The 12,617-nt window shown below is 36.2% G+C and overlaps 1 protein-coding gene across 1 annotated transcript; it reads left to right on the top strand.

Annotated features, from left to right (window-relative positions):
• Positions 1-11,202: 11,202 nt before the first annotated feature.
• Positions 11,203-12,147, top strand: LOC128533476 (olfactory receptor 52K1-like). Its single transcript, XM_053507747.1, has one exon. The coding sequence runs from the start codon at positions 11,203-11,205 to the stop codon at positions 12,145-12,147; it is 945 nt and encodes a 314-aa protein (XP_053363722.1).
• The last annotated feature ends 470 nt before the right edge of the window (positions 12,148-12,617 follow it).

Raw genomic sequence — 12,617 nt, 5'->3', positions numbered from 1 at the left:
CGGGCACCTCCCTATGGTTCCCCTGTACAAAAGGATAAATCTGCAACACTCAAAGCCACAATGCTTGAGGTTGGAGGTTAAGTTTGTTAATTCACTGGTAACCTTTACACATTCAGCAACAATCACAATCTCAGCAACAATCACAATCTCAGCAACTAATAAAAACAGCTAAAACAGGAGAAAAGATGGAAGATAAGGTACAACCAGTTATGATGGTCAAGCTCAACAACAAATTGTACTAAGCAGGACACCCGACAACTCTGGAGAATTTCCTCGTCTGCTGACTGTTGAGAACTGCCTTTAAGCTGTTTCCTTCCTTGGTGTTAACCTTCTGCAGCTGGAGCTGCAATCAGCTCCCTGGTAGAGTGAGAAAGAGAGAGAGACAAAAAAAAACCTGGAGAGCAGAAGACAGGGCTTTGAGAACAACTACACCAGACACAATAATAAATTAATACGTCCTTGGACGTAACAAATTATACAAGGACACTGGTGGCTCAGTGGTAGGTGATTCGCCTGTCATGCGGAAGACCTGGGTTCGATTCCCAGCCAGTGCTCAAAGCTCCGGTGTTATGCGCTAAAATGCCCCCCTGCCACGGAATTGCCATTACATTATCAAGTTATGCTTCAATACTGAATGCATGTTTGCAATTGAGACTTTTTTTTTCTTAAGCTATGAAACACATTAGCACTCACCTCACAGTTGCTATAATTTAATGATAATCATAAGCAAAAGGTGTAAAACAAGGGATTCACATTTATTACATTTGAACCCAGAGCTCGATTCAAACCAGAGTCTGGACTTTTATACTATTATTTAAGCAATGCCACACCACGTGAAAAGCCGCAAAAATGCTTCAATTTTATTGGCTATCACTGAGTGTCAGCTATTCATAACTGGCCCCCCGGGGAACGCAGAATCCCCGGGCTTTGACTGCGCTTTCTCCATTCGTTATTGCCAGAGGCGGACTGGGACCAAAAAGAGGCCCTGGACTTCCTGGCCCACAGCAGCCCACACCATAATACATTGGCTCATTAATGTGGAGATACATTTTTAACACCAGTTACTAGTATAAAAATATAACACAATACAGAAATCAATGCTATTTAAACATATTATTTGAAGTATCACTGAACATATATTGGGTCATATTAGTAAAACAAAGAAACGAAGAAAAGAACATCAAGACAAACAACATATACATCTATAAAGACAATATTTTAAAAGGAATGGCAATAAAACTGAACAGGTAAGCTGAAATAAAATCAGTAGCAGCAGTAGCTTACGCTAGTAAACTAGTTACTTATTTTAATTATTATGGTAGTCAATATTAATACGAAATAATGCTGAGAAAATTATTTTTAATTAATATTGACTACCATAATAATTACTAGCATGAGTTAATGCTGCTACTAATTTTATTCAGTTTGATTGCCATTCTTTTTATTTGGCTCTGGTACAGTAGATCAGGGGAGACGTGTTGGTCAGCATCAGCAGGCACTGGTTCATCATCACTGATGAGTGGTAGGTCTTACAATGCATCAAGATGATATTCGAAATGCAAAATGTTCATGATAACTCACAAAAAAAGGCCAATTTGTCTTTTTCTCATAAAGTGTTTAGGTTAGAAATTCCACCCATACAAGGGTGACAAATATGCAAAGAAAAATTTTTATGGCACTGCACATGTAGTCAGATTGTTCCACTGGGATTAAACTGTGCCAGGTGGAGTTATAGCACTTTTAAAATCATACTAACTACACTGATATGAATAACTTTGAATGATGAATGCTTTTTACTACTCTTGTTACTCAATAAGAGACAATGCAAAGAATATTTTCTAACAGCATGCAAATGATACATTTTGGCAGTATTGTCTTGCATCTTTTGAAATACATAAATAAATCAAACATCACAATACTGACAAAATGTCTCATTTTGCTGTCAAACTGTTTATAAGCCTCCTGAGTCTTTGTGAGACTGGTGCTACTGCACTCTAAAAAATGATTCTGTGGCCTTGTAAATTTCACAGTTATAAAAAGGTTATGTTACCTTGATAAAATCTCCAAAAGTCACATACATGATTGTTTGAGTTAGACAAATCAAAATAAATGGCTAAAAAAACAACTATTAATTTTGTCTCAAATTTACACTATAATTTAAGTTTACTTCACTAGTAAAAATCAGCATTTGACTAACTTAATTATATTTTTAACATGCGCTTAATATTTTTTGATACATTTAAATCAAAATAACTGGTAATGGAGTAATTGTACTGATTAGTTTCAAGAACTACAATTATAAATTATTCCAACTCAATATTCTTTATGTTTAACAACAAAAACTTAAATAATTGAGTAAATTGCCCTGTGCAAGTGCTCATGGGAAGTCATCAGATACAAGAAGGCTGTGAGGATGTGAGAATGGACATGAAGCACCTGGAACATTCTGGAACATTCCTTATAAATCCTGGTGAGTAAAGAGCTAACACAAGTTACTGTAATGATGACTCTGTCTGCCTGCACACACAACTTTATAGGGTGTGTGTTACTGTTCCGAATCCTGTCACAGCCGAGCTCCAGAGCAAACGATAGCTAGCAACAGGCCAGTCCTGAGGTTCATAGTGATTTAGCTTGTTTGTTCCAACCACCAAACTGCTCAGCTAAAGCGCGTTTAATACAGACACTTAAACTCTGGTGTAAAAGGAGAGATTTAACACCGAGTAGCAGCGCGTGCATGTCTGCGTTTCTCGGTGTAACCGGCCGCGGTTGGGTCGCAATATTTGAATTTCTCCCGCCAAATGCGGTGATTTTGCGCAGCCTACCGCCACTATGGCGAGGATATAAAACTAACATGTTCAAATTATTACCGCATGTGTACCGGTCCACCTAACTGTATAATACTTGTAGCGAAAGTATTGTTTCTGAGGCTGTTTACTAATAAGATAAATCCATCTCTCTGTTTATGATCTTGTTACATGTCATTTGCATGTAAACCAGGTTGAGTTTAGACTTCATGTCTTGTCAAATTTCGCAAATAAATGTTTAATTAAAATGGTAATGTGTGTATTGTTTTTCATTTAGTTAAAATATTTAGTAAATGTAACACGTTTGTTAAATAATAGTATAATTTTCAGTATCTTCTACCTTCCATTTCAATTATATCTACTTAATTATTTTACTCATTTTCACTTTGCATTAACTTCTGATTTTCATTACATTTACATAATTTTGTACATCATTGTACTAAATATAGTTATTCAGGTCTACTTAATTTTTTTACTGACTTGTACTCAACTCATTAAGTATATTTTACATGATTTTTATATTTTTTTATATTTACTCAATATTTTTAAGTGTAAAAATGTTTCACCAAAAAAAATTGAGTACAGCACAGTTTTATTTTTTTGAGTGTGGACACTGAAAATATTGTAGTTTTATATGTTATTTGTCTTATTATTCTTCTTTGTTTTTAAAATATGGCCTAATATATGTTCGGTGAAACATTGTTTTATGTTTTTGTATTGTGTTATATTTTTATACTAGTAAGTAGTTTTAAAAATTTTAAAATGTGGGATGTGGTGCACTGCTGGATCCAGCCTCACTGTCCCTGACCTGTTATAGGCATAATCTGTTCATTTGAAGCATTTCACAGCATTTACCTATAAAGCGTTTTCTTATTTTCGCGTAACCTTTTCTTCTTCCTCTTTTTCATTCATGGAAATTATTATTAATTTGCTCAGAAAATTTGCTGCATCGAGAAAGGATCAATATCTAAACATTTTAAGATGCCCTCGTGTGTGGACAAAGAATACAAGTGTATAATCTTTAATTAAGTTAGCCTAATACAATATTGTTTCCAATGCTGAAGCAAACATGATTTAGTTTTAGTACATTCATTGAATACAACGCGACAGCGCACTCAGAGGTGAAACGCACCCACAGTTACTGTAATCCCCCATCTTACCTTTCATTCACAATACTGTAGGTGTGGAGTTATCAAACCGGTTTCGCTGCTGGGGGAATTCGCAGAATTGGGGGTTTTAAAACAAATTAACAAGACCGAGCAGATGTCTCTGCCTAAAATGTATTTTGCCAGCAAAACATAAACATAAATAAACATAAGTAGATATAAAATGTTTAATGGTAACAATTAAATCAGACTTGTGAGGTGGTTGGTTCAGGGGGGTTGGAGTCTCGCCCAGGGAGCAATTTAGTGTAGAACCGCCACTGACTATTTTCCACCACATCACGTACTTCCCGGACCTTGGACTAAACTCCGCGCCTTGCTTTTATAATGTGGAGCAAGCCCGAGATCATATTAACGTTAATTATCGCCAGCCGGAACGAATAGGCAGCTCCGTCCCTTTGCCGCCTATTTAGGGAGCCTACAGAGTGAGCGAGTAGCGATAGTAGATTTGGGCTCACGCCCATCACAGACGCACGCCGTGACAAATCATCATAAGTTTCTTTAATAGTAATTAATGACCCCTGTTGCGCTGTACCACTGCTGGCAAAACCTTATGAAATACAAGTTAAACATTAAACGAATGTCCAAAACTTTATGCGTGGTTAAGCACTGATTCTACGTTCAGTAGGAAAGTAAAGAGGAGCAGTGGAGCACTGGCCATCTGGAGCACCGGGAGTTTTCCCGGTGAGCCGCTGGCCAATGTGGGCCAGCCCAGTCAGTGCGCAAATATATGTATGTTAAAAAAATTACGAAAATCATAATATTGCATCTCTTTTCTACGCATATTGATGCGCAAGTCCGCCGCCGACAAAGAGGCGGTGTTTATGTTACCGCGGATGCGGATCTATATTTGTAAAACAAAGAAAAAAAGAAAGAACAATAAGACAAACAATGTATAAAACTACATATAAAGACAATATTTTCAGTGTCTAGTAGCACCAGTCTCACAAAGACCCAGGAGGCTTAAAAACAAGTTTGACAGCAAAATGAGACATTTTCGCAGTATTGTGATTGTGATTTTTTTTTTTTTTTTCAAAAGATGCAAGACAATACTGCTAAAATATATCATTTACAGGCTGTTAGAAAATATTCTGTGCATTGTCTATTATTGAGTCACAAGGGTGCTAAAAAGCATTCATCATTCAAAGTTATTCATATCAGTTTAAAGTTAGTGTGATTTTGAAAGTGCTCTAACTCCACCTGGCACAGTTTCATCTCAGTGGAACAATCTGACTACATGTGAAGTGCCCATTCCAAGTATTTGCCCATTCCTAATTTTTTTCTTTGCATATTTGTCACACTTGTATAGGTGGAATTTCATCTAAACACTTAATGAGCAAAAGACAAATTGGCCTTTGTTTGTGAGTTATTATGAACATTTTGCATTTGGGGGTATCATCTTGATGCATTGTAAGACAAAAAACAATTGTAAAAACGATGCAATTTATGCTATCATAAGGAAAATATTAATTTCTTCCATTTCAAGGATTAAAAACGGTAACAATGTCAACTTTAGAATCTAGAATTCAGAAGATTAAGTTTACACAAATTTAAAAAGAGGCCTGAAAGTCTTTAAAAGAGCCTCAGATTCAAGAGGTTTTTAAAGTGTGAAGAGGTGCATTACAGTTCCTCTGAATGTATAGGTGAGAACAGCTGATTCACACTTGGGGAGAGTGAATAATTTGCATTTAAATGTTGTCTGGCATTGTGAAGCTCACAGTGACACTAAAAGAACAATAGGATTAGTAGGAATAGGAGGCACTAAAGAGGAGGATTTTAATTTAGACTATAAAAAATTAACCTGCATCTATTTTTTAGGCGTGCCAGCTGCCACTTTTTAGTTAGAAGTTTTTAATACAAATCTTATTATGCACACATGACATGCTGGTGAGCTATCCTTGCCAAGGATCCCGGGCTTGCACCCCACGCTATAAAATACGAGTACGACGGCCATCCGCGGACAGCAGCTCCTGCCTCTGTCCGCTTGCGCTGGCTCTTTTTTAAAGTCCCTGGGGCGGATTTCATTTGCCCCGCTTGCATGCTGCACTTCCACGTTGTTGTGCGCGCATCTCACTCACACCGCATAGTAAAATCCACTGTAAACCAACAAACAATGAGTATTTTATAGCGCGGGTTGCAAGCTCGGGATCATTAGCAAAGAGAGCTCACCATCCATGCCTAATTCCGCAGCCCCGCTTATTCGCATATTTGAAGGGGAGGCCGCCTAACTAGTGAGCGAGTAGTGATATTGATTTGGGCGCACGCCGTGACAGGCTAAAAAGACTATTGTCCTCAAAAATGTAACAGATGAGGACTCAGATTAATGTGCAAAAACCATATAGTAAAACTATATTAGACTACATGCCTTTATAAGACTCAACTTTTATTTAAGCGCACTCACAATAACGAAAAAACGTGATTTTGTAAATGTTTGAAAGCAAATAAGGTGCGCTGTTCTGTATTGTTTTTGGTGAATTTGAGTGCGTCAGAAAATGAACACAAATGTTTTTTTAAATGGTCAGAGTCAGTCTGCTTGCTGTTTTCCCGACGCATTCATAATTATTAGTCTACTTTTGCCGGTGCGCTCTGAAAAACTTTTTGCATGCGGCTGAGCGCTGATTAAAACTATGAATTAAATTAAAGAGGAGAATCACGATGTCGAATCGAAGTCCTGAGCCCAAACCTCATTTAAGCCCCGAAATCACTGGGGCATTTTTCTAAATAGAAGCTATGTTTAATAACTGATAGAGCGTTTAAGCTGTATACACATGCATTTTTGAGGGGTTTAAAACGAATTAATAAGTCCGAGCAGACCTACATGAAAGGTGAGAAGTGAGTAACTGAGCACACTGTCGCGTTGTATATACTGTACAACACATGTTTATTAACCTTTTGATAAAAACACTGCCTTTTGTAAAGTGAAAGTCATTTACAAAAGACGAACAGCTTTATTTCAGTCATAAATTCACAATCACATCACATTCTAGCTATAATTTCCAGCCATGGTTAAATAAAGAATGAAATAATTATTCAATGCTGGACACAAACAGCAAATATGATGATTATTATAAAAAGCCTGTACAACTTCGTGTTCATAAAATAATATTTACTTATGAAATACAGTATATTGTTCATTCATGCCTTCTGATGATGTCGACACATTTTTACGTTTTAAATAAGATATGTTGGCATATTCACGAATCAGGACATTCGCATAGTTAACACTATCAGATAGCCTACTATAAGGAAATTAAATTAATTTCAACACCATGTAAACCGAGACATTGCCATGTCTTTCACTGTTTTGTCCCTGTTAAGACATTACAAAAACTATATAAGAAACTTATTAGGAATTTTAAACTCATTTCATCATTATGAAAATAATATGAAGCACATATACACACATTCATCATGAAAGATCTGTTGTAAAACAAAATAAAATTTTGCTTCAGCACTGGAAACAATATTGTTTTAGGCTAAGTAATTATACACAGTTTTTCGTTGTACAGTACTTGGTCTGGCTTTTAGATAAAGTCCTTCCATGCGCCATCTGGCGGATATTCAGTAAAGCACAACACATTTATTTAAATTCCCGAATGTTGCTTACGGCAAGTCGCAGCACACCGCACGCTAAATTGCGGCATCTCGCGGGAAAACACACGCAGTCTTAATGGCCACATCTGTAACTTGACTGAGTGTTGTAGACTTCCTTGTCCTGGTCCAATCGGATATGGTGGCTAAGCCCCGCCTCATGTGGCTCCCCCTTTTGTGCATACCTTAGCCCTGTGTTTCCCTGTGTTAATACCTTTTATTAAGTAATTTTGCATGAGCTCTGTTCATGCTATTAATTTATCATGTTCACCAACGTTCTTTAAATAAAGCCAGCTTTAGATTGATATCAAACCTTACATATCTTACCCACTCATTCCTTCCTTTATCTAAAATAAGGGGTTTGTAAATGCTGATTACACCTTTTATGTTATGCAGAATAATCAAACATACACACAGAAATAAAACATACATACTGAGTAAATATATGTATATTTGTTTTGTCCTAATGGCAAAACAGCCAATTTTTTTTTTTGTATGTCGTGCTGTTTTGTCTTGTCATTTGTTTTTTGTTCTGGAAGCTCTGTCACTAAAACAAATTCCTGTTGACAGTCCTATGAGGGGTCCAAAGTGGCCGAGCCCTTTTCCTCACTCTGGATGTATACAGTTCTTGCAGCGTGGGCAGGGGAGTGCCAATAATTCTTTCAGCAGTCCGAACCGCCCTTTGTAGTCTTCTGATGTCTGCTTTCATAGCTGAGCCAAACCAGACAGTTATTGAAGTGCACAGGTCGGATTCAATGATGGCTGAGTAGAACTGTGTGAGCAGCTCCTGTGGCAGGTTGAATTTCTTCAGCTGGCGAAGGAAATACAACCTCTGGTGGGCCTTTTTAACAATGGAGGCCTTACACAATCCTCCCTGCGGTCTTTTCCTCTTTGGTGGCGGGGATGCGAAGACGGGTTCTGTGCGGAAGTGAAGACGCTGTAGGAGCTTGAGCAGTTCTTTTCCACACTGTCCTTCTCATGGAGATCAAAGGGTGACAACATATATATATATAATATATATATATATATATATATATATATATATATATATATATTAATAACAGAACTAAACTTTGCGCTTCGCTTTTATAATGTGGAGAAAACCAGAGGTCCATTTACTTTGATGATAGGGAGCAAGGAGCAAAAACAGATTTAGGTGCACACCCATCACTAGCACATGCTGTGACAGTCTTTTACTGATAAAGTTTATTTTTATATTTCTCTATGTTTCTAATTTGTTAAATTCTCTTAGTTCATAATGAAACTTACCTTTGAAATTTTAGATCGGCAGCAGTCATATATGCAATTCAAATTCAAAATTTATTTGTCACATACACAGTCATACACTGATATGCAGTGAAATGTTTATACGACTGCCCGTGACCTTAAAAATAAAAGATGAATAATACGAAATAAACATGAATAAAAAGGAATACAATAGAAAATTTATTCTATTAGAATTATTAGCAAAATATAAGAAAACTTTGCTGTGCAAATATGGTAAAGAAAAAATTCTGTACAATATAGTAAAATATAGAAATTTCTGTGTAACATAAAAATAAAAATAAATACTAGAGGATGTGCAAATATGCATGAAAGTGTCTTATTTAAGGCAACTTGTGTGCACTGAGCCAAAAAATGAAATAAAAATATGTAAGTGTGCATGAATGTGCAAGTGTCCCCAAGTGTTCATGAATGTCCAGAATGAGTGCAAAGAGACAATGTCATAATTGTGCATGTTTAAAAAAATATTGGGTTAGACCTGTGTGGTGGTTATGGTTGAGAGACCTTATCGCGTGCGGGAAGTAGCTCCTTCTCAGTCTCTCTCTATTAGCCTACAGGGAGCAAAATCGCTTTCCGGACTGTAACAGAGAGAACAGTCCATTGCTGAGGTTTTTCCTTCCTGGCCTTGGTATACACCTTTTTCATCACAGTGTTGATGTGACAGGACTATGACAGGTCTTCCATGATGTAAACACCATGGGGGTTGAAGCTGTCCTCTCTCTCCACTGGGCTCCTGTAAAAGATAGGGTTTGGTAGTTCATCTCCTGCTTTGTACTAAAGTTTACTATCCCTTTGTCTTGCTAATGTTCAGGAGGAGATTGTTCCTCTGGCATAATTTTTCCAGATTTCCAATCTCCTTCAGTTAGGCCATCTTATCGTTGTTCGAGATGATGGTGGTGGAATTGGTAGTGGCCACGCAGCAATGAGTACAGCAGGGGGCTCAGAACACAACCCTTTCACTTCGTATCATACTGTGTATGACTGTATATGGGACGAATAAAATTAGAATTAGAATTTTTATGTTGAATTTTACATGATCTAAAATTAGTTTTTTATTAGTTTATGTAAAAGCAGACATTTTGTTTTCTGTAAGTAATATATTTTCCACGTCTGTGAGGCAAGTATACATCACAGAAACCGATCCAGAATAGCGCACTGTTTGCTTCATTATTTTAAAAATTCATAATGTTTTGCCATTGTGAGAACTCATGGTCATGTAGCTTATATAGTTATATTATGTAGTCTTTGCACATTAATCTGACAATAAATGTAGCGCACGCACTTTTTCCAGACCAGTGTCTGTTTTCTGGCTAGGCTGCACATGATAAAATCTAAAGGGTCACTGTGTTAACATTTACCTTGCTTAAATTTGATGCAAATAAGAAAGTTATAGTTATAGTGCCACTTAGTGGTAAAGCGAGGAAACGCATGCTCCTAATGCTGTCACCGCAAGAGACACAGTGGTAAAAGTTATTCCGGGTGAGCACCATCTGTAGAAGTCTGTACATCTGCTAATGATCAGTTCATCAAGGGATGATGTTTAGCAGCACCTGGCTGCACATTAGCCTTAGAATTTAGTATTGCCTGCATTTTGCCTGCAAAATTTTATACTTAAATTTATGTCAGAGCAGTGTGTTGCTCAGAGCACAAGCTTAGATCAACAGTGCTTATCTATAATATTCCCTCCCAGGATTCTTAAGAAAGGATAGAACCACAAGGGAATGAAACTGCGGTGTACAGAGACTAAGGCAAACTTGTTTTTGCAGTGTCAAGAATCATAACAGGACCCGTCATAATAATTATAAGACAAGGCTTATTTATGCATCAGTGTTACAAAAAGAAATGAGACAGATGAGCAATAAGTAATATTGTCTTGTTGCCACAGAACATTACTTGTAAGGTTATATAGTAAAATTTACTTAATATTAAATATTCTATTTTTTTTAACGGTAGTTACCCTGATACATAAGCAATGGAAATGTTTTTTTGAACAAGAATTATTTTCCCTAAACAAACTAAATTATCTGGCTAAAAGTATTGGCTAATTAGGATGAAATTAGCATTAATAAAACTACAATATAATAATGACAAAATGTCAATAACTTGAAAACCAATAAGTAATATGTTAATGGAGTATTATATCACTTGCAAAGAACTTTTATGAGACCAGTAGTACTTGTTTCTAAAAAGAATTATAACATCAATTTGTAAAGACTTAATTTGTATTTAGATTTTTAAATTTAATTCAGTCTTGTTAAAATTAATATCTGAGAAAATCTTTAACTTTTGCTAATCCCAGTCTGGTCATCTTTTTATGTGGTTGCTTATCTAAATTTTTAGAATTATGCAATTTTAAGACAATGTTGTCTCCTGTACCCAATATTTCATTCACAACTTTTACACTTACTGGTTTTCATGATTTGGGAGAATGGCGGCCCATTTTATCCATTCCCTATCTTCTTATGTTTTTACTGTCATTTAGTTTAAACCTTACACTCATATATTTAATTATATCTCAGCGGGGTCTTCACACTCCTATGTGTATACTAATTGGTCTTATGGCAGCTGTTGACCTCTCCTTGCCAATATTTTGTGTGCCAAATATGTTATTAAGTTTCGTATTTAACTGGAAAAGAATTTCACTTGTTGGCTGTTTAATTCAAATGTTTTGTATTTATTTTGTTGGGACATTTCAATCTACTGTACTGCTATGGATGGCTTTGGATCGTTTTTTTGCCATATGTCGACCTCTTTATTACCACAAATACATGGGAATGCATAATTTTCTGAAGTTCATTATTTTTCCAGTTATCAGAAATCTATTTTTTATTTCTATAATGGTTTCTTGGGCTGGAAAATTGACCTTTTGTGCAACAAATGAGATAGATCACTGTTTTTGTGAACACATGGCATTAGTTCAGCTTGCATGTGGAGATATTTCCATTAACAATGCATTAGGCCTCTTGGCTGTTTTTCTTACAATTACTGCTGATTTTATTTTCATTACAATATCATATATAGCAATCCTTTTGTCTGTCTTGAGATCTGGGAAAGCTTGCTTAAAGGCTATTCACACCTGCATTACTCACATAATTGTCATGACTGTTAGTCTGACTTTTGCTTTAATTGCGTTTATGTCATACAGAATAAAAAACAACTTTTCTCCTTCCAGCCGTGTCTTTCTAAGTACGATGTATTTGCTTTTTCCGAGCTGTTTTAATCCAATTATATATGGAGTAAGAACGAAAGAAATAAGAGAGCACTTTCTTAAGTTTATTAACCATTTAAAGGTCTTTCCGAAGTAATATGTATGCCATATTGCATGTCACACAACATTATAGAAATAAAAAATAGATTTCTGAATGAGAGATATAGGGGAGCCTCTCTTAAGTTTATTAACCATTTAAAGGTTTTTCCAGAAGTAATATGTATGCCATATTGCATGTCACATAACCCTTCTGATAGAATTTCATGCACTGTCTGTTGTTACTGTAAGGATTTTAACACTTTGTTAAAGGAAGTTTAAACTGCAGTTAAACTATTACTGGACCAACTGGTAAGGGCAAAGGATAATGTGCACTGCATCATTTTAAACAGCTGGTTACCAGAGGGCAACTGATGTTTGATAGAGATGTCAATGTTTTTATATACAAATTAAAATCTCATGGACTCCTGGCCAGAGATCATGTGGCATTTTGATGACTCAGGCTTGTGCTCTTCCAAGATAATGCCAGATTACTATCCAAAAAGCCAGAGTTGCTTAAAATGCAAAAAG

Source organism: Clarias gariepinus, chromosome 11 (genome assembly GCF_024256425.1).
Source record: "Clarias gariepinus isolate MV-2021 ecotype Netherlands chromosome 11, CGAR_prim_01v2, whole genome shotgun sequence".
Classification (NCBI taxonomy): domain Eukaryota; kingdom Metazoa; phylum Chordata; class Actinopteri; order Siluriformes; family Clariidae; genus Clarias; species Clarias gariepinus.
Note: the sequence above shows the minus strand (reverse complement) of the source record. Positions and strands in the feature narration are given on the sequence as shown.